This window comes from Capsicum annuum, chromosome 3 (assembly GCF_002878395.1).
Source record: "Capsicum annuum cultivar UCD-10X-F1 chromosome 3, UCD10Xv1.1, whole genome shotgun sequence".
In the NCBI taxonomy this organism is placed as follows: Eukaryota; Viridiplantae; Streptophyta; class Magnoliopsida; order Solanales; family Solanaceae; genus Capsicum; species Capsicum annuum.
In genome coordinates, this window is record NC_061113.1 from 211,354,754 (window position 1) to 211,375,348 (window position 20,595).

Sequence of the window (20,595 nt, forward strand, 5' to 3'; positions counted from 1 at the left end):
ATACAATACTGATACAGTTTTCAATTTGGGTCATTCGACCCTTTTAAAAATATTTTAGTTTTTCTTTTGCTATAAATTTTTTAACTGAAAAGATATTCTGCTTTTTTTTTATTGTTTAGAAATAATAATTAAATATAATTATATAAAAACGATATAATTGTTATATAAAATATGTATCTATATAAGATATATGTATCAAATATGTGTTTGTATAAAATATATATAAAAAATATATAGAAAGTGTATAAAAATTATATAATTATTGTATAAAATGTGTAAAAAAAAAGTATAATTATTGTATAAATTGTGTATCAAAACTGTATAATTTTCGTATGGAATATTTATATGTATAAGATATGTATAGAAACTGTATAGAAGATATGTAGAAACGGTATAGAACAAGCCAATAAATTGAAATGGATAGAAAGTGAAATTTAAATTTCATGGCTATTTTCGTGGAAATAGTTTAATTGAAAATGTCATTTCTGTCTTTTCCCAAATATATATGTGCTTGCATTATTATATTAAAATGTGAAGATCCTTGTAAAGTAAGTTAAACTTTTTACATTTCACTAAAATATTCTAGATAATATTATTTTAATTTTAAATAATTAAATATTACACGTGTAAGATACGTTAAAAATACAAACAGATCAAACAAATTGAAATAAATAAATACAGCATAAATCTAATTTTTGAATTTATATTATATTCATACACAAATCTAATTTCCGAATAACATTTCCAACTTGAAAACAAATTCTCTCCCCCCGCCAGTTTTCCCAGCTAATAAAATTTGTACAAGTGTAATGACCAGTCCCCAATACATAAACATAAAGATCTATCAGAACCTTACTGATGCTGACTCATGAGTCATGATTGACTGTACTGCACTGTGTGTATCTATTTTCCCACACAAAGTTCCTTAATGTAGTAGTACATGACAAATTAATAAAACGAACGAAAAGGGCTAATTTTAGGACATTGCAAGCTCTGCAACTTAGAAAAAGTTGTTTCCATTTTCCAACCAACAGTTTTGTTTGCTCTCACTTTACTGTTTCTTCTGTTTATGCTCCTCTCCATGTGTGTATCACACTAGAAATATGCATATTTTTCTTTGATTTTTAGCTGCTCTCAACAGGTAATACCCAAGATTTTGTAATGTGGTTATGTAGAAACATGTTATAATATCTGATTTAGGTGATGGGTTGTAAGGATCATGCCTGGCTACATTTAAAATTTTCTGCTTCGATTGTTAGCCTTACTTGACTACACAGAACATGCATGTAACCGATTTCAGTGAGACACTATCCTTGGAAATTGAAGGGACATTGTTATGTTACCTCATTAATTATTGTTGCTCAAGGTTCAAACTATTATCTGTTAAGAAAATATAAAATATTTTTTTAATAAAATTATTGTCCGTGTGAAATTTTGATTTTTCCCCTTTGTTAGTTGCTTCTGCATCTATAGGTTCTACTTGTTGTGTAGCAGCGTGCATAATGATCCATTTGCTCCTATGACACTAGCTACGTAGATCTATTCTTGAAAACTGAAAGGTAGTCGAAAGGAAGTCTGGAGTAACCGGTAAAGTCGTTGCTGTGTGACTAGTAGATCAGGGGTTCAAGCCATCGAAACAGCCTCTTGCATAAGGTAAGGTAAGGTAAGGCTGTGTAGAATAGAACCTTGTGGTTCGGCCCTTCCCGGACCTGTGCATAGCGGGAGCTTAAGTGTATGAGACTGCCCTTTTCTTTTCAAAGGTAGTCGATAGAATTTGCAAAAGGGTGATGACCATCATGTTGAACCTTAATAAGTTGCCTAGATAGTGTTACATCATTTATTTTTTTTAACATCTTAATATGCCTTGGTTCACCATTTCATCTGTTCTTTTAATTAATATTATTTTCTAAACTTAAACTTCTAGTCGATACTTTCATATACTTTTGTAGGATTTAAAAGTTTCTGGAAAAGCATACTCTGTATAGGGAGGAGATGCAACGCGAGAACAAAGCATGTGATGGGTGCAAGGACTGCCGGTTGATACATGGAAAGGGGGTTATTTCTTTCTTTAAAGTAATGATTGACAAAAGTTTCTTAAAAGTTCTGGTAAAGTGTGATTCCTTGTATACACTTGTTTTCTCTACTTATTTTAAAGTATTTGTTATCAACATATTTGTGATTGACACAATACATAAACATGCCCTCTAACTTGGCCTCAGATCTTATCTATGACCTCCAACTTTGAGTTTGCACAAGTAGGCACTTAAACTTGTGTAAAGGTGAACAAGTAGACACATATGTCATATGTGGCGTCCTACGTGATCAGTTTTTGTTTTACATGGCGTCCTACGCGTATTATGCCACATAGGGCGTGTGTGTCTACTTGCTCAGCTTTGTACATGTTTAAGTGCCTACTTGTGCACACCCAAAGTTGGAGGTCATAGATGTGATTTGAGGGCAAGTTAAAGGGCATATTTATGTATTATGCCTTTGTAATTAGTTATTCTTGTAGTTAATTGTCTACTTGTAGGTGACATCCTTTTGCTCAACTGAGTATAATTTTATCTGTCTGATCTTCCTTTCAACCGTATGCTCGTCTGTGTATAAAATACAAGAAATTTTCAACCACTTGAATTTGCTAATATAAGTTACCTTACAGGTATATATCTATGCCATTGATAATGATCATGATACAGGTTGGTTAAATTTTGTGGTAGCTGTTTAAGTTTTAGAATTCATAAGTCATGCGAAATGCTTGTGAGTTCCTAAGCATCTTGTTTTCAAAGGATTAACTGGAAAGAATTCTTGAATTTTTCTCATGAGCTATTGCGTCTACAATATGTATTAAGATTCTCATTAACTTTCCCAGGGAAAAGGAAGATATGCTTTATATTACTTAAAGTCACTCTGCTTGAAAGTAGTTGTATGGATTGCGTACAATTTACCCTCCCGAGACCCAACTTTGTTGGAATACACTGGGTGTGTTGTTTTTGTACTGTGCTTGAAGGATTTTAAAGGCCACTTTCAATTTTTCAAAGAGCTCAACACAAAAATGAAATGCTTCATGCTCATAAATTTTAGAAAGAAAAAGTCTGCTTATGAGCTACCTTAGCATTCGGACCTGCCATAGGTCATGAACCTTCTTCATCTCAGACAGTCTTTGCTCGTTGCAGAGCATTTTATCAAGCCTTTCCATTCACTCACCATGTGAATCTGTATCTTCTTTTTATGTACTTGAAAATCCTGTAAATACATTAAAGTTGAAATTATGTTTGGATTGATCTTTCGGAGCTTGCTTGACCTCCTGTCAAATTTTTAGTGTGCAGATCATAAATCATTTATTAAACTTTGAAGATTCTTAAAGGAATATACTTAAACAGTAGCATTAAGATATATGCATATTTGTGAAGCTTAATTTGTTGTAGTGAACTGCAATGTGGTCTCTGGTGGTGATAATGCAGATAACAAACCAATTTCATGTTTTATGTTCTACTGAAAATATCTTGCATAAAAGCATTAGTTACTCTAACCTTCTCTGTGAGATCCATGTTACAAACAATTGTAACATCCAAAATTCAGAAGATTTCCAAGGATATGGTCGTAAACCTGCTTCATTAGCTTAGCATTTGAGTTATCCATCAATATGTGGTATTTCTAGTTCTAATTTCTGCAACATCTTTTCAGCATTTTCCCCCAAAGTTTGCTCGATCAGTTTCACACCTGACTGATCAGAAGACTTATTTGGAGGACTCAAGTGGACGGCGATGGAGGGTAAGAGTGTGTAAGCATGGTGGTTCACTTGCAATCAAACAGGGGTGGCCTGAATTTTCATCAGAACATGGTCTGAAAGTGGGCGAGTTCTTGGTTTTCCACTATGTTCAGGATAAGCACTTCATTGTTCAAATATTTGGAACAAGCGCTTGTGAGAAAATCAAGTTCTGCAGTGACGTTGGCAAAGGAAGAAAAAGAGCAAGAACTTACCTAGAAGCAACTAACCCCGTTGAGCTGCTTCAAACAACTGCTATAGATTCAGTCAAGAAAAAGAGTAGATTATCGGCTGCATTAGAGTCTGAAAAGGCCACATACAAGCCAAATATTGTCAACTTTGCAGTAAATGTTGATACTGTCACTGAGAAGGGATGGTCAGTGCATTCAGCTATACATGTGGATGAATCATTTTGTGTGATTGATAAAAATACTCAATATGATCAAGAAGATGACAGGTTGTGCTTGCATCTGTCAAGTTTTGAGATGCCAGCAAGCAAACCTGTTGAAGAAGGAATTAGCAGTCCCTTAAAAGGTAACAATGGAAATGATAATCATGTTGATACCAATTCAAGATCAAAAACAGAACCAAATTTAAATTTAGAGAACAAGAAGTTAAATTCAGAAGCACTGTTGTCACAGCTTGAGGCTGGAATCAAGGCAACCAATATGGTTAGTAGACCAGCAGAGGATGTTCCACCGCTAGCAGAGGATATTCCACCACTGGGTCCAAAATATAAGAATTCCTACGAAGTATCTCAGTTTCGTAAGCTTTCTGTTCACAACAAATTGTTAGGATTCTTTTTTTTTTTTTTGCTGTGTTTGTCTTGAATATACATATTAGGGCTATGAATTTGTGGTGTGAGGGCTCAGCTGAAGATTGGTTTTGTCGACACTATGTTGATTTGACCTCAGTCTTGAGCTGACCAAAATTGGAGTACCACATAGACTGCAATCCTTCCATAATGAGCTAGCTTTTGGCTTGAGTTAGACCCAAGGTCCAATTCCTTATGTAAATGCAGTCTCAGGTCGCAATAAGGTGCCATAAAGCTCAACTTTGTAAGCTTGTGAGCACAACAATGCTTTTTTTTTTTTTTTTCATTTTGTTGATTAATTGTATACCCTATCGCATTACTGTCCTTAGTGTATGTGTTGGATCCTGGAGGTCCCTAATTTGCTCTTCACTCATCAGCTTCTAAAACTAATATCATCTCTTCTCCCAGTACTCCTCATTATCTCAAATATCCTCTGGTAAAAATGTCATTTCTACCTTCCATATTTAACTCAAAGATTTCTTTTGAACACTTATGTACATCAGTATCTATTTCATGATTTATTGCTTCCGTCAAGGCAATTTTTTTTTTTTTTTTTGTAATTCTATTTATTGTTGAAGTTGTAAATTTGTTTATTTGATCATCGGGAGAATGATTAAGAACATTGTGTACAATATCCTTACTAGTGAACATTGTGTACAATATCCTTACTAGTGATGTAACAACAATCTGGAATTCCTCAGGAAACTTGCTTTTACGTGTATAAGGAACTCTCTTATATATTGACATCCAATTTCATTGAAAGTTTCTCTTTACTTGGTAGCAGAGTCTTCATGATATTGGTTGAAACTTAAGTAGCGTCTACTACCAGCATCTCACACTGTCGATTCTGTCGTCGTTTTGCTTCATTTCAGTTTTACCATTTTTACCTCTTTTTTGTGACGTACCTGCTGCACAATTCCTCTTTCCAATGACTTCTTCAGTAACATCAGGTTTTTTTTGGGAATGATTCACGAAATGCACTGTGTTTCTTCTTGGTAACCGTTCTAACAAACCTAACTTCTTTTTGGTCCATTTCGGTGGCCTCCACTGCGAACTATTCTTACAGAAACTTTTCCTGCCATTAGTCCATCTTTTTGTTTCTTTCTTCTCCAATTAGAAATTATGATTGAAATTTGTTTGAGTACTGGATTTGTTGTTTATTTTGGAGATATTAAGATTAATTATTCCATTTGAAATTGTAGGATTTATTACTACAGAGTTTCCAATATATGTGCTAGCTTGTGATTTGATTCCTACTTTATTGGTCGTACTTATCACGTCCTCCGTATAGGACATTGGCCATCCCAAATGACCAGCCTTTTCTATCACACGTGCCCCTTACAAGCCCCTGAGGCTATACCTGCCCCCTCACCAGCTTACATCCCGCTTTCTTTCAGCACTTTGTGACCATCTTTCTGCTTCCAAGATAGAAGCAAAACCTTTACCCATTGTGAATCCAATCACATATCCAAAGTGCATCTTTTGTGGCCTGGATCGGAGGAGAAGATGATACAGGTAAAAAGTGGGAGTCTTTAGACTAAAGTACGGTTATGTTGGTATTTGGTGCTAAGGTGGTACTATGTTCAGTCGCATCCCTGAACATAGTCACTGAGGCTTTGCATGAGCTTCGAATCAACAGTACTGACTCTGATGCGGTAGGGATTAGCTAAGACCAGTACCATGAGGAAGCAATTGCTACTGGGTATAGAAAGGGACTATCAATTTCGGCTATTCATTTGGGAGATAGATGCGACTAACTCCGCCTAAACAATCATGCTCTCTTTTCCTTGCTGTGTTAGTTAAATTGCATTGCAGGAATTAAGAGTTTTTGACATGAAAGTGCTGGTTTTAATTTAGGCTTGATCAAACTTCTCAAGCTTGAGCTACACTTGATCGGCTAGTAGAAGTAGACATCCTTATAATGACTTTATTGGATTTTACATGGTGATATTTTTTTGGCACATGAAGCTAGGGAACCAAGAGTAATCAAGAAAGAATTAGAGGAAGCCAGGGAAGCAAGAGTAATCAAGAAAGAATTAGAGGATATAGCAACAGAAGCATTTTCTCCTGCTAGAGCAATACACGGTATGCTTTTTATTTCATTCTTGTATATCTTTACAGCTTATTTAATCTGGTTTTCTTTTTCATTACTGTCCATGGCCATTTGCATGTTGATTTTGTGCTTCGAACTGATTTTGAGCATCTTGTTGCTGTTTGTTATGAACAAAATTCAGGAGGAGAGTATGCAAATGGTAATCAAAAAGTCATCAAATGTGAGCCTGCTGATTCAAGAGATGCACCATCCCTAAATGCAGTCAACTATTCATGTTTGCTGGAGATTGATGGCCGAGATTTTCTGGTAAACCTTGTTTAAATATCATTCCTTCCGTCATTTTGGTGCATTGCAATATTCTTACTCTTTGATGTGGTTTTGATAAGAATCAGGTTATTTCAATGAAAAAACAAGAAAATAATGTGGATGCGAAAAATACAAAGATTCAAAATTTTTAATTATAAAAGACCCTAATTGATTGTAGTAGACCTAATTAGTTGTTAGGGCTAATCATATTTACTAGTTAATTCAATTCAAGAGCTTAGATGAAAGTGATCTAGACCTTCTAATCCAACAATTAAAGACAATAATTTGCATATAATTAATTATCTTCTTCAATTAATCAAGTAAGAACCATAAATATAAGCAAAGAAGATATTCTTACCTCGTTCTTTGAAGGTTATATGATAAATCCCAATTTTTTTTAAAATTTGAAATTGGGGGAAGGGGATTGGGGAGGGAACTACAATGTGGGGAATTGAAACCTCACCAACAAGAGTGAGAGTTCAAGTAGTCGATACATTAGTTGAGGGGCGTGCAAGCTCACCTCGACACCATGGTTATTTAAAAGAAAAATTTTGAAGTTGTGTAAAGAAAATAATCTCTCAATAATATTAATAATAATGTTGTGTCCAAAAAACTTAAAGGACTCATATATAGGGGCAGATTGTGCACCCCTTTCCTTGACATCATGAGAATCAAATTCTACTTTTATAGAAATAATACTTAGTAAAACCTAACTAGGAAACATTAAACTAAGAAAACTTGTAAAATTATTGTCACACTTTCCAAAACAACCTAACAAAATAAGTGGCAATTCTTGGACCAAACAAATACACGTTAAATTTTAGTTCTTTTGGGTGTGAATTTCCAGCCACTTGGGCATGTAATTCATCCCCTGATACGGGTCAAATGGTCGCCTTAGCTTTCGATGACATCATTCGAAGTCGGTACGTGGGGCATCAGGCTTTGGTCGCATTGAGGACACAAGATCCTACATGGAGCGGCCGATTTGAGTACAACAAAGAGCAATCCCGCGTGTGGAAGATTGCTTGGAGCATTGAAGATTGAGGACTCACGGTTTTGGGCCCTTCATTAAGGGCATTTTGGTCACTTAGCCTTGTCCAAGTAACACTCCATGGCTGCCCCACCTCATTAAGGGTATTGGAGTCATTTTGCCTTCCATTATGTAATAAGGCTATATATATAGTCTCTTTTAGGTCTTTTCTCTTTAGCTTTTGAATGATGAATATGTGAAAGACTTCTTCTCTCTTTGAGAGTGTAACACCCTTAGTGTACGGCTTGGAAAAGCCATTAGTGTAGGGCTTGGAAAAGTCATTATTAATATTTGCTTAGAAACTGTGGTTGTAAGGTGGAGTTGATTCCCTTAGCGGTCACTGTAAGAAGATTGGTGTTTGTTGTTGCGAGTTTAAGGGTCTTGTCGTTTAATTCACGGTTTGGTTCTTCTTTCTTCATAACTTCTTTTATCATCTTATCTATTGCTTTATCTTATTGCATTTGTGTGTTTGTGTCTCATCTTCTTATTCTCGGATTCTTTGTGTTGCTGCCCGTGCTTGTTTTGTATCTTGTTCTTGGTTTTCTCTTGTTGTTCTTGGCTGGTTTGTGTTTCATATCGCGTCCCTTATCATTTGGTATCAGAGCAAGGATTGATTTCGTTCCTACAGAATCAATCTTGGGCTTGTTAACTCGAAAATCACAAAAAAAAGGTGTTGAAAAATCGAAAATCCAAAAAGAAACATTCTGTCCCGTTTTTGGTGTCTAGGCCGAAATTTGTATCTTAGATTTAGGAAATTTTTATATGTGTTTTAGTTGTTTCTAGTGTTAGCCCCTTCTTCACTAACACTAAAAGAGTCAAGATTCGAATTTTGAGCCATTTCTGAGTTGTTCTTGAACTTTGATGGTTGTTTTTTGAGGATTGATGGCTTGAAAGTGTGTTGTTAATGTTTGTTGTTGAGGATGTGGGTTTGAAACGTGTTGTTGTTGTGGAGTTCAATGTGAGCTAAAAGAAACAAAAATCATTCAATTTGGAGCTCATTTGGGTTGGTTTCCATTCTTGAATGTTCTTGTTGTTCTTCATGTATTGTTGAGCAAGAACATTCAAAAGGGAGTGGTTTGATCTAAAAGGGTGAAGAAAGGAGTATGGTTTTGTATTTGTCTTGAAAGACACAATCCCAAGACATCTAAAAAGGAAAGGGGACAAAAGGGCTTTCAAAAGTTTTGTTTACCAAAAGGGCTTTCAAAAGATTTGTTTACCAAAAGAGAGTAAGAGCTTATTCCAAGACTAACAAAAGAGGAAAGAGCCAACAACCTTTCAAAAAGGTGTCTTGCCAAAAGGGTGCAAGGAAGTCGAACCTTTTTGAAATAATAAAAAAAAAGGCTCCGAATCTTGTTGTTTCCCTCCCAAAGCTGATTTTCACCATTCCAAATTAAAATTTGACCAATTCAAATTGCAAATTGCCACGTCACCAAATTGCCATGCCACCAAACTGCCATGTCATCACCCTCCAAAAACAACCTTAAGCTTAAAATTTCAGATTTCTAAGTTTCTTTTCTTTGTTTCCTTACTTTCATTTCTTGAGTCTAGTGCTAATTAGCAACTAGTAATCACCTACTAGATTGTGAATTAGTTGTTTGAGTTTGCTTTTTTTTTTTTTCGTGTTTTCGTTCTTTATGTGCTTTTCTTGTTTGGATTCGTTGAACTTCTTTGTGTTAAGTTCGTAAGTAGAATTTTCTATTTTGTGTCTTGAGTCGATCAAACAAGAATCTATTCCGGCCGCTAAGTAGTGATTGACACCTTATTGACTACCGGAGTATAAGTAACTTTCAATATTCGCCGCTCCGATTGTGAGAATCACAAAGGTGAGTGTATATGAGTGTTGGAGAGGAGCTTTAACTACTAATCTTGTTTGTTCTTTTTGTAGGTTTAAAAGGTGATATAAGGGGAACATGTCTTCGATAGCCGGGGATTATTGTGACTACAACATGGGAGACTATGATTGTAGTGAGGGATTTTATGGCTATGAAGTTGAGGGAGATTGTGGGAGCTATGAAAATAGCCATGATCAAAACTTGGGCAGATTTGAGGGTCATGGTTTTAGGGGAGAAAATGAGGAGAATGAAGTGCCTAGCGCTTGTGGGGGATATGGAGATGATGTAGGACCTCGTGATGGTTTTTGTGATGAAGTTGGGGCATGTGAGGAGTCTTACACTTCCCATTCCGAACCTAGATTTGGTGTTAGGTATAAACCTTTCATTCACAAAGCTTATGAGAGCTATAATGAGAGTACATGTGAGAAGTGTGAAAATTCATTTTCTTCACCTTGTAGTACTTCTTATCAAGATCGACATGGTGTGAATGGTTATCGTAGCTATAGTAGAGGTTGTCCCACGAGAAGAAGAGGGTATGCATCTCCAAAACCAACGGGTAATCATATGCCTTACAATGTTTATTCGAGGAGTGTACACTCCGGAAAGGTGACCATTTGTGGGATACCGGGCTGCCTCGTTGTATTAAATGATAGGTACTATAGAAACTACATCCTTCCATCCATGGTTGACTACTTGGGATTGTTTCGAGAGCCTTTACTTGTTCCATACTTTTTGGACGGGTTTAAGGTTACCGAGAGGATAAAAGTTGTTTTCTCCCAATTTGATTACCATGAGGAGGTGTGGTGCGATCTTTTTCCCATAACCTACGGTCATGTGAGCTTGGGTGCCGATTGGTTTGCACAACATAAAGTCCCAAATGTGCAAAATTGGCCTAATGTTGTAAGAGACCGATGGGGAAATCGCCTCGTGACGTACATTCTGCCCGGGCCGCAAAGAGAAGTGCTCACCTACTCCAATCCGAGTGATGATGAGAGACAAAAGATTGAGAGGAGTAAGGGTGTGGAAGGTGGTAATCCGAGAGTAGAAAAAGGAGAGGTGGTATGGAGCGAAGTGAGGGGATTGCCACCTAACCGAGCTAATGTTGTTTGTCCTTCTATTTCTAAGGACATTTGTGTAGGTACCGACATGACAAGTGAAGGAGAGCAATGCTGAAGTGAAGTTGCTGCCCAAGCTTGTGGAGGACCTTCACAACACGGCAAAGGAGAGTTTACTCAAGAACTTCAAGGTAAAATAGCTAACTCTTACACTTTTGTGCATGTGAATGATAATTGTATGGGTAGTAGCCCATTGAGTGTGAGTAGTAGCTTACTTACTTGTGAGTCTAATGATTCATTGCCTCTTGTTGATGATGTACATGTTGTGAGTGTGGATACACTAGTTGATCCTATTGATGACCAAATTGACTCTTCTTGTAAAATCAATTTATGTCCACCTAGTGTTGAAGCCTATATGTTGAATGGAAGTACATCGTCTTGTGTAATTGGTGTTGATCGACTTATTTGTGAAAATTGTCCACCACTTGAGTACATGTGTGATGTGATTAATATAACTCAAGTGAATGAAGTACTTGAAAATTTTGGTCAACAAAATGGGAGTGAACCTGAGAGTTATTCTTGAGATAATCTTGTACTTAAAACCTCTTTGAAACTTGATATTGATCTTTTAGAGAGTGAAGAACTTTCTTGTTCCAAATCTGCCCATGAGATAGATCATGCTCTCTTTAGGTATAATGTCTTGTTTGAAGATGATATACACACTCCTAAGGAATCTAGTGGAGGAAATGATGGAATAGATTGCCTTGAAGTCTATAGCTGATATGCTAATCCACTATGGTGTGACAATATTCCTCGTAAAGATGGAAATCTTTTTTTGAAAGATGAGAGTACTCTTAAGGGTAAGGAATGTGTATTCCTTCTTGAAAACCCAAGGGCAAAGGTGTCATTGACTCCTTGGGATAATGTTTGTAAATGCGCATCCTTCCTTGACACACTTGTGTTTGAGTTACGTGAATATCAACTTGTGGATGCCGAGTTGCTTATTTGTTTGCAAGAAGGAAGGTGTATGTGCTTAATTGGTTTGTCTTCATTCGTGTATGTTTCTACACTTGATTCCTTCCTATACTACCTCTTTGCCTATGATGACGTCCATACTAGTTTTGGATTTGTTTTATGTAGAGGTAGGAAATTTGTTGGTAAGTCCACTTGTGTGAGTAGTAGTGCTATATGGATCTCGTGGACTTTAGAACCAATTGAATCACCACCCTTGGTGGTCTCTTGAAAAGATAAAAAGGCAATTGTGTCTTGCGGCTCAACGATCCTAATTCTACCTTTTGGACCGAGTGATGCCATTAAGACCCTTGTAGCTTCTTTATCTCTTGGTGATTCCCGTAACCAAATCCTTTGAGCATTTTTCAGAGCATTTAATATTTAGTTCGAAGGATCCTTGGTTATATTTTAAATATGTGCAACCTTGGTATGTTGAGATGATTTGTCGTGCTAACCCTAACCCTCATGCCATGAGGAGTTTGTATTTGGTTGTCCTTTCTTTGGTTTTGCAAGGTTTGGATTCGAGGTCGAATCCTTTTCAAGAAGGGGAGGATGATACGGGTCAAATGGTTGCCTTAGCTTTCGATGACATCATTCGAAGTCAGTACATAGGGCATCAAGCTTTGGTCGCATTGAGGACATGGGATCCTACATGGAGGGGCCGATTTGAGTACACCAAAGAGCAATCCCGCGTGTGGAAGATTGCTTGGAGCGTTGAAGATTGAGGACTTACGGTTTTGCCCTTCATTAAGGGCATTTTGGTCACTTAGCCTTGTCCAAGTAACACTCCATAACCGCCCCATCTCATTAAGGGTATTGGAGACATTTTGTCTTCCATTTTGTCATAAGGCTATATATATATAGTCTCTTTTAGGTCTTTTCTCTTTAGCTTTTGAATGATGAATATGTGAAAGACTTCTTCTCTCTTTGAGAGTGTAACACCCTAAGTGTGGGGCTTGGAAAAACTATTATTGATCTTTGCTTAGAAACGGTGGTTGTAAGGTGGAGTTGATTCCCTTAACGGTCACCGTAAGAAGATTGGTGTTTGTTGTTGCGAGTTTAAGGGTCTTATCGTTTAATATATGGTTTGGTTCTTCTTTCTTCGTAACTTCTTATGCCATCTTATCTATCCCTTCATCTTATTGCATTTGTTTTTGTATCTTGTTCTTGATGTTCTCTTGTTGTTCTTGGTTGGTTTGTGTTTCGTATCGTGTCCCTTATCATTCCCATTTGGGCTTGCTTTTTGTTCTTTATGGGTTCCGATCTTCCTCCCTTCGAGCTTGGACTTAAACCATGAATTACGTGTAGCACTTAGCCCCCCTCTTATTGGGCATTTGGCCATGAAAATAAAATAAAAATTCACTTTTTTTGGAATTTTTAGAGTTGGAGTTCTATTTGGCCATATCTTTTCGGAGAGACTTTAGAATTTAAGGTGTTTAAATATAACTAAAAAGTGAAATGAAAAAAAGTGAAAACAAGTATTTTAGGTGTTTTCACTTTTCCAAATACAAATTCAAGTTGTATTTGACAATTTTAAGGCCAAACAATAGCTTTTGAGTAAAGTAGTAATTTTCCAGAAAATAGTGTAAAATTCTTATGGCCAACCGGGGCCTTATTAACAATTCTTAGGCTCTTCTTCCAGGAAGAGCATCTTCTTAATTTTCCATTGAATGCCTGCAACATTTTCTTGCATTTCCTTAGCTTCCAGAACTTCATTAAGTCCTTTAATAGAGGTATGGCATCATGAATGCTATCGGTCCTTTATGAATATTTCCCAATACTGGCTTGTAGACTGCTTGAGTTTATATGTTTCTTGAGTTAACCTCTGAAAATGCATGCATTGTAACATTCTTTTCAACAAACTTTTGCATTTAATAAGATGTTATGGAGGGAATAATGTTTTGTCAGGACACCTTTTTTGGCTTAACACTATAAAATGTTATTGAAAATTAATGAAGATTGAAGTGGAAGTACTGAATACTTTGTAACTTAGATGTGGAAAAGACAAATACATATACACCGAATTTGGATAAACTTTTTTTTTTGCAGCTCTATTTTGTTTGAAATATGCATCTTGGAATCACACTGGACACACACTAACCAGTTATTCGTACTTTAAATCAAGTATAACTATGTTTTAAGTTCAGCACCTGCGAAGCAGAACATGCCAATGATGTCACTGTTTCTTTGAATCTAAAGTAAATGATTGTGTTTTCTTATTGCGGATGTCCTTGAATAATTGTGAGGCATGATTTTCTCAAAATACATGAATCATTTGGTTATTAACATCTCTTTTGTTATAATTTTTTCATCAAAGAAACTGGCCGATTTCCATCAATTCTTGCGTGTGCAGACACAATTTTGTTTGTTTTTTCTCTGCAGACAATATGCTGATTCTCCGGTTTATAATCTAAAGAGGAAAGTGTCATATCACGGAAACAACCTCTCTACTTCTTTAGAGGTAGTGGTATGGACTGCGTACATTCTATCCTCCCCAGACCCCACTAGGTGGGAATATACTGGGTTTGTTGTTGTTGTTGAAAGTGTCATATCGGAATAGGAGAACTTATTTTTTCGTGAACTAGGACCTACATTTATGTTGTTTTTTGAGAGTCCTAGTCCTTCCATAATTTGATCATCATGTGAATCAGGTTCCATTTTTTAAATCACCTGACCACTCTGGCCATTCTTTTCTAGTGCTTTACAAACTTTGTGGTGGATCATAAAAATACGTAGTTGTCTCTAGCGCTTATTTTCTTCATGCTTGTTAATTAGTAGAGGTTCACTACTTCATTAGGATTGGTAAGGTAAAGCCTAGCCTCTCTTGCTTGTACTTATCGTTGTTGAAGATTTTTATTTTTAATAAAAGGACGCTAGACATTCTGTTTAGTGGTGTTAATTAGCCAAAAAATAAATCATTCTTTCTAGTGTGATTTCAGGCATATTGCTTAGTCGGAGAATGTAGTCCGCTCTTCGTTGCAATTAAATGCTTGTACTTGGCTGATAATCTCTTTGTTTTCCAGTTTGTGTATCCCTCTTTACTCTCGTTGAATTTAGACCTTTATGCCTGTGCAGGAATTACCAGAATCCTGGCGAAAACATTTACTGAAAAAGGCAAAGCAGGGAAGGATGATTATTTTTCTCAGAGGACCGGATAAAAGAATCTGGCCTGTCTTTTATCACAGTAGATCACGTTTTAATGTTTTGACATGTGGATGGAAACAAGTTGCTGCAGCTTATGGCCTGAATCCAGGAAATGAATGTCTTTTTCAACTTGTAGATCAGCGGGAATGTATATTTGATGTACGCAAAATATGAAAGTCCAAAAGTAAGATACCCAAAGAACTAGTTGGAGTCTATTACCTTAAGCAGTTACAGGGGGAATGAAAGAGGAGCTATGCCAGTCTCTCATTATTGGTTTTTGAACAACTTTAAACTGTTGCCTTGCTGGGTCATATCCTATTTGGTACTATCTTTTTGAAGCTGCACTTTATGTACTACTGTTACTCATATACTCTTCACAAATTATCATTTCATCATAGACAAACTTGGGATTTGATATCCTGGGTAGATCTGTTCAGGCTCATAGAAACCTATCTAGTAATTTTCGCAACTCTTATCATAGAAGTCGGTAATATTTTGAGTACAGTTACATGTTTGCTCAACTTTTTTTATCTGATGAGGTCCAATTTCAAAGAAGTATGACGCCTGTTTTAGGGTTAATGTTTTTTTCTTCTGTACTCACACATGCACGGTATCCTTGAAATTGTATCAATAGAAGTAGAGTAGTTATACTCTTCTTTACGATAGGAAAAAGTAACAATGTATGTAAATACCACGAAGACAGTGCACAAGCGACCTCGAAAGGTCTATTTATCACACCTTCCCATCAAGCCGATCATGGTGACTTGCGCATCTACTGTCCGCTACGTGATTTTTTTTTTTAAAAAAAGAATATGGAAAAGGTCAAGTTTACCCTCTACTTCAGAAGAAAATGGCTCAAAGGGCTCATTTGTTTGCATTTAACGAAGATCATCAAGTACATTTGTTTTTTATTAAGATTTTAGCTCTTAATAGGTCTGAATAGGTCTTAATTATTCAGATCTAGAATCAAGTCTTAATAAGTGTGAATAGGTATTCTGATGTTGGATAATATTTACCGTCACTCTATTCATAATCATCAGTCACCAGCTCTGTCACCGCCATCATTGTCAACCACCAACCACCTCCACCATCACAACCATCATCGATAACAAATATCGCTACCAACTACTATAGTCAACTGCTACCACACCTACTACCTTTTTTATTCTAATTATATTTACTGTCACCACCGCCGTCAACAGCACCATCATCATCAATCACTATCGGTCAATCGACCAACTCATCTATCACAACTAACACCACTGCTAACTACGACCACTAATACATCACAACCTCCGCACATTCTTCGACGGCCACCACCGTTGACACTAGTAACACCACCTCTACCATCACTTCAATCACTATCATCGCTACAATTTATCTCTACTAACAATCATCTCCACCATCACAACTAACAACATCTCCAACTAGCACCAACACATTGTCAATCATTATGCATTCGTTTTTCAGCCATCACAATCAACACCTCCAACTACTAACATCAAACGACGTCACATCACAACCACCACCACTACTATCAACCGTCACCATCATAACATCACTATAATACCAACCATCACAACTATCACTACTAATATTACTAATCACTAACATCAATCATTGTCACCGTAATCACCATTATAAACCATCTCCAGTCAGTGGCGGACCCATAATTTAAGGATTGCGGGTGCTTAAAAAATTTAAAAGCTAAAAAATGTAAAAAGATTGTCTCAACAAGGTTTGAACCCAAGACACCGCTCTAGTGGAAAACCTTAGGATCAATCTAAATGTCAATGCACCCAACTAACTTTTTATTTTGATGGGTGCTTTTATATGTTTTCTACTTATTTTTGTATATTTTCTATGTAATTATACCTATTCCGCGTTGGGTTTACTGGGTGCCGGAGCACCCCAAAAATAATGTAGCTCCGCCCCTGTCTCCAGTATCACTAACAAACATAAATTTTTCAGTCAAATAATATAATTTTGTTGTATTAAGACTTCATTTGTTAGCACTTAATAGAGGTCTGAATTTGAATGATTCAGACTTCAGACCATTAAGTGCATTTGTTTTTCATTAAGATTTTGGCTCTTAATAGGTCTGAATAGGTTCCAATCATTCAGATCTAGAATCAAGTCTTAATAGGTCTGAAGAGGTATTCTGGTGTTGAATAATATTCAATGCCATTCTATTCATAATTACCAGTTACCACCTCTGCCACCGCCATAATTGCCACCCACCACCCACCACTACCAACCACCTCCACCATCGACAACAAATATCGCTATCAACCACTATTGTCAACCGCTACCACACCTACTACCTTTATTACTCTAATTATATTTACCGCCACCAGTGGTGGAGCCAGGATTTTCACCAAGGAGGTTCACATGTGAACATACGAAGTTACGAACTAACCAAAGGGGGTTCAACATCTACTATATATACATAAAAAATAATTTTAACCATGTATATATAATATAATTTTTTATCGAAGGGAGTTCGAATGAACCCCTAAATTAAGTGTAGCTCCGCCCCTGACCACCACAACCGCCGTCAACACCTCCACCATCATCAACAAATACCATCCATTCCCTACTATCGACCAACTCATCTATCACAACTAGCACCACTGCTAACTACCACTAATACATCACAATCTCCACACATTCTTCGACGACCACCACCATTATCATTAGTAACGTCACCTCTACCATCACTTCAATCACTATTATCGCTATAATTTATCTCTACTAACAGCTATCTCCACCGTCACAACTAACAGCATCTCCAACTAGCATCAACACATCGTCAACTATCATGCATTCATTTTTCAGCCATCACAATCAACACTTCCAACTACTAACATCAAGCAACATCACATCACAACCACCACCACCACTATCAACCGCCACCATCATAACAGTCAATACAATACTAACCATCACAACTATCACCACTAATATTACTAATCACTAACATCAATTATTATCACCGCAACCACTATTATAAAATATCAGCACTATCACTAACAAACATAAAAAAAATTTCAATCAAATAATATTTTTTATTGTATTAAATTACATACTTTTCTGATATATAATTAGTTTTTTATTTGAATTGTATTTTTAATTTTATTATATATGTAAATAATTTTTTTTGCACATTCAGATGATGAAAAATAAACAGTCTTAATTATTCAGTTTTCAGATCTAGAGACAACATCTTAATCATTCAAATGTGCATTCAGATTTAGACGTCTGAATATTAAAAAAAACAAATGCAGCCTTAATTACATAATTTTCTGATATATAATTAGTTTTTTATTTGAATTGTATTTTTTATTTTATTATATATACAAATAATATTTTTTTACACATTCAGATGTTGAAAAACAAACAGTCTTAATCATTCAGTTTCAGATCTAGAGACAACATCTTAATCATTCAGATGTGCATTCAGTTTCAGATCTAGAGACAACATCTTAATCATTCAGATGTGCATTCAGATTCAGACGTCTGAATCTTAAAAGAAAAAACAAATGCAACCTAAATATATCATTTGTTTTACTTTGGAATCAAATTTATCCTCGTTGTTATACTTTGAAGTTAAACTTACCCATCTATTTTGAAAAAAATTTACTAAATATACCTTTGGTCATAATTTAAGATCAAATTTACCCTTGATGTCATACTTTGGGGTCAAATTTACCCTCGTTGTTAAGAAATTTTTTCACATGTATCCTTTTTTTGACAGAAAATCTCAAATCAACGTTAAATGATCTATTTTTTTTTAAAATAAGACACTAATCTAATCCGCCTGATTCGAACCACAGAAAATACATAAACAAATAGACTCTTCCCTTAGTTATGTTGGTCAAATTTTTTCAATGAACAAATACACTTCTCTTTCAATGTGCAACATTGATAGGTTGTTTACAAGTGAACAAAAAGTAAAATGAAATGGGATAATACAGAAGCATGAGACTAGAGAAAATGTTTATTACAAACTCTGCTCCTTGTCCAATTATGTTGAAATTTCAAAATTTGATATGCAACTTTATGTACATCTAGATTCTAGAATGAGTGCATAAGTTTGAGCAAATGACATGATGAAAAATTTGTGTAGATTCAAATTGTATATAAAGACATAAGAATAAAGAGGAGTCACGATTGACACATATGGAGATCTCTTAACTCAATCATTCGGAGAAATATTCAGTGGGCCTAATTTATTGGGTTTAACTACTAAGTGCCACTTTTCATGAGCTCTGCACTGATGCATATCCATGAACAAAGTGGGTATATTTGTTTGTGTTTGCACTGATACAGATTCATTTTTTATGAGTTATGCATTGATAAATATCTAATGACTTTAATTTTGTTGGAAAATTTGACCAACACAACTGAGGGGTATATTTATTAGTGTTTTTTATGGCTCGTGTCGGATCAAGCGAATTAGATTAGGGTATGTTTTATTTTTTAAAAATAGGGCATTTAACGCTGATTTGCGACTTTCTATTAAAAGAATGCTATATGTAAAATATTTTCTAATAATGAGGGTAAATTTGACCCTAAGTATGACATATTGAGGGTAAATTTGACCCTAAAGTATGGTGTCGAGGATAAATTTGACTCCAAACTATGACAAATAATATACTTAGCAAATAATTTCAAAGTAGGAGGATAAATTTGACCTCAAAATATAATAAAGAGTATATTTAATCATTTTAAAAAAAAATAGAATTAGTAAATTTGATCCTTTTCCCTAAAGAATAATTGCTTCGAACCCCAATGAACCACTTTCAAATTGCATTGATGAACAATCAAAGCAACAAACATCTTCAATACTCTGATTAAAATATCAATTAGTTTCAATACTCTTTTCTAGGGTGGCAGTTGATACCTGATTTTGCTCCTTCACCTCCATCTTTTTAATTCTCATCAACAACTTATTCCAATTAATAAAAAGTGTAAAGAGCAAATACAGATAAAATAAAACCCGATGATGATAATTGTTATTTTCGTATAGCCCGATGATTCTACAGATGTATCTATAGGTAACACTCCTAAAGTTGATGCAACTATTATAGATCCTTAATCAATCCTCCAATTTCGGCCATTGTATGTAATATACATGTTGTAGCTATCACATCTATGTATTACAATGTTAAAGAAGCTACCCACATTTCACCATTATTGAAATGACTCAAATTTACGGCTTCATCAATGGGCTCAATTTTATGAAAATCAACAATGTTTTTGAAGTATTGGATTTGCCCTTGTTTAGATAAAATGTAATCAATATCAATTTGGAAAGAGATAAAATATAATTAGAGATTAACTGTTAAAGTTATCTTTTATTAATTAGGAGTAAGTAATTTGTTAAAGAATGTGCCCAAGTCAAAAACACACTTATTTAGAAATGGAGGAAGTAGCTCTATTGGTTGACTACACTATCATGTCATCTTGTTAGTAAGAGTTCAATGTCACATCTTATAACCTCTTTTCCTTATCATTTCATCAAAAAAATGTAATTACTAGATGGGGTATTAGGAAAGAGCGTGAAGACTATGTTCCTAAT

At 35.5% G+C, this 20,595-nt stretch overlaps 1 protein-coding gene across 6 annotated transcripts; it reads left to right on the top strand.

The window, feature by feature from the left end:
- The first annotated feature begins 925 nt into the window (after window positions 1-925).
- LOC107863290 lies at window positions 926-15,566 on the top strand. 6 transcript variants are annotated; one of them, XR_007053572.1, is made up of 7 exons: window positions 926-1,141; window positions 1,950-2,106; window positions 3,685-4,531; window positions 6,549-6,665; window positions 6,815-6,939; window positions 14,250-14,328; window positions 14,943-15,081. XR_007053572.1 is itself a non-coding variant. In XM_047409341.1 (6 exons), exons 2-6 carry the CDS (start codon window positions 1,993-1,995, stop codon window positions 15,183-15,185), a joined length of 1,437 nt encoding a protein of 478 aa, XP_047265297.1. In that variant the 5' UTR covers window positions 928-1,141; window positions 1,950-1,992; the 3' UTR covers window positions 15,186-15,566. The 6 variants fall into 6 exon arrangements, 5 of the variants coding, with proteins under 5 accessions (XP_047265297.1, XP_047265295.1, XP_016564640.2 ...); XM_047409341.1 differs by lacking the exon at window positions 14,250-14,328 and having other exon boundaries at window positions 928-1,141; window positions 3,685-4,526; window positions 6,553-6,665; window positions 14,943-15,566; XM_016709154.2 differs by lacking the exon at window positions 14,250-14,328 and having other exon boundaries at window positions 929-1,141; window positions 14,943-15,566.
- The last annotated feature ends 5,029 nt before the right edge of the window (window positions 15,567-20,595 follow it).

Bases quoted from the DNA above. Each gene is read 5' to 3' on its own strand.
- LOC107863290 (XM_047409339.1), top strand. From the start codon at position 1,993: ATGCAACGCGAGAACAAAGCATGTGATGGGTGCAAGGACTGCCGGTTG. The intron at 2,107-3,684 runs GTAAAGTGTGAT...ACATCTTTTCAG, and splicing joins AAAGTTTCTTAAAAGTTCTG to CATTTTCCCCCAAAGTTTGC. The intron at 4,532-6,548 runs GTAAGCTTTCTG...TGGCACATGAAG, and splicing joins CTACGAAGTATCTCAGTTTC to CTAGGGAACCAAGAGTAATC.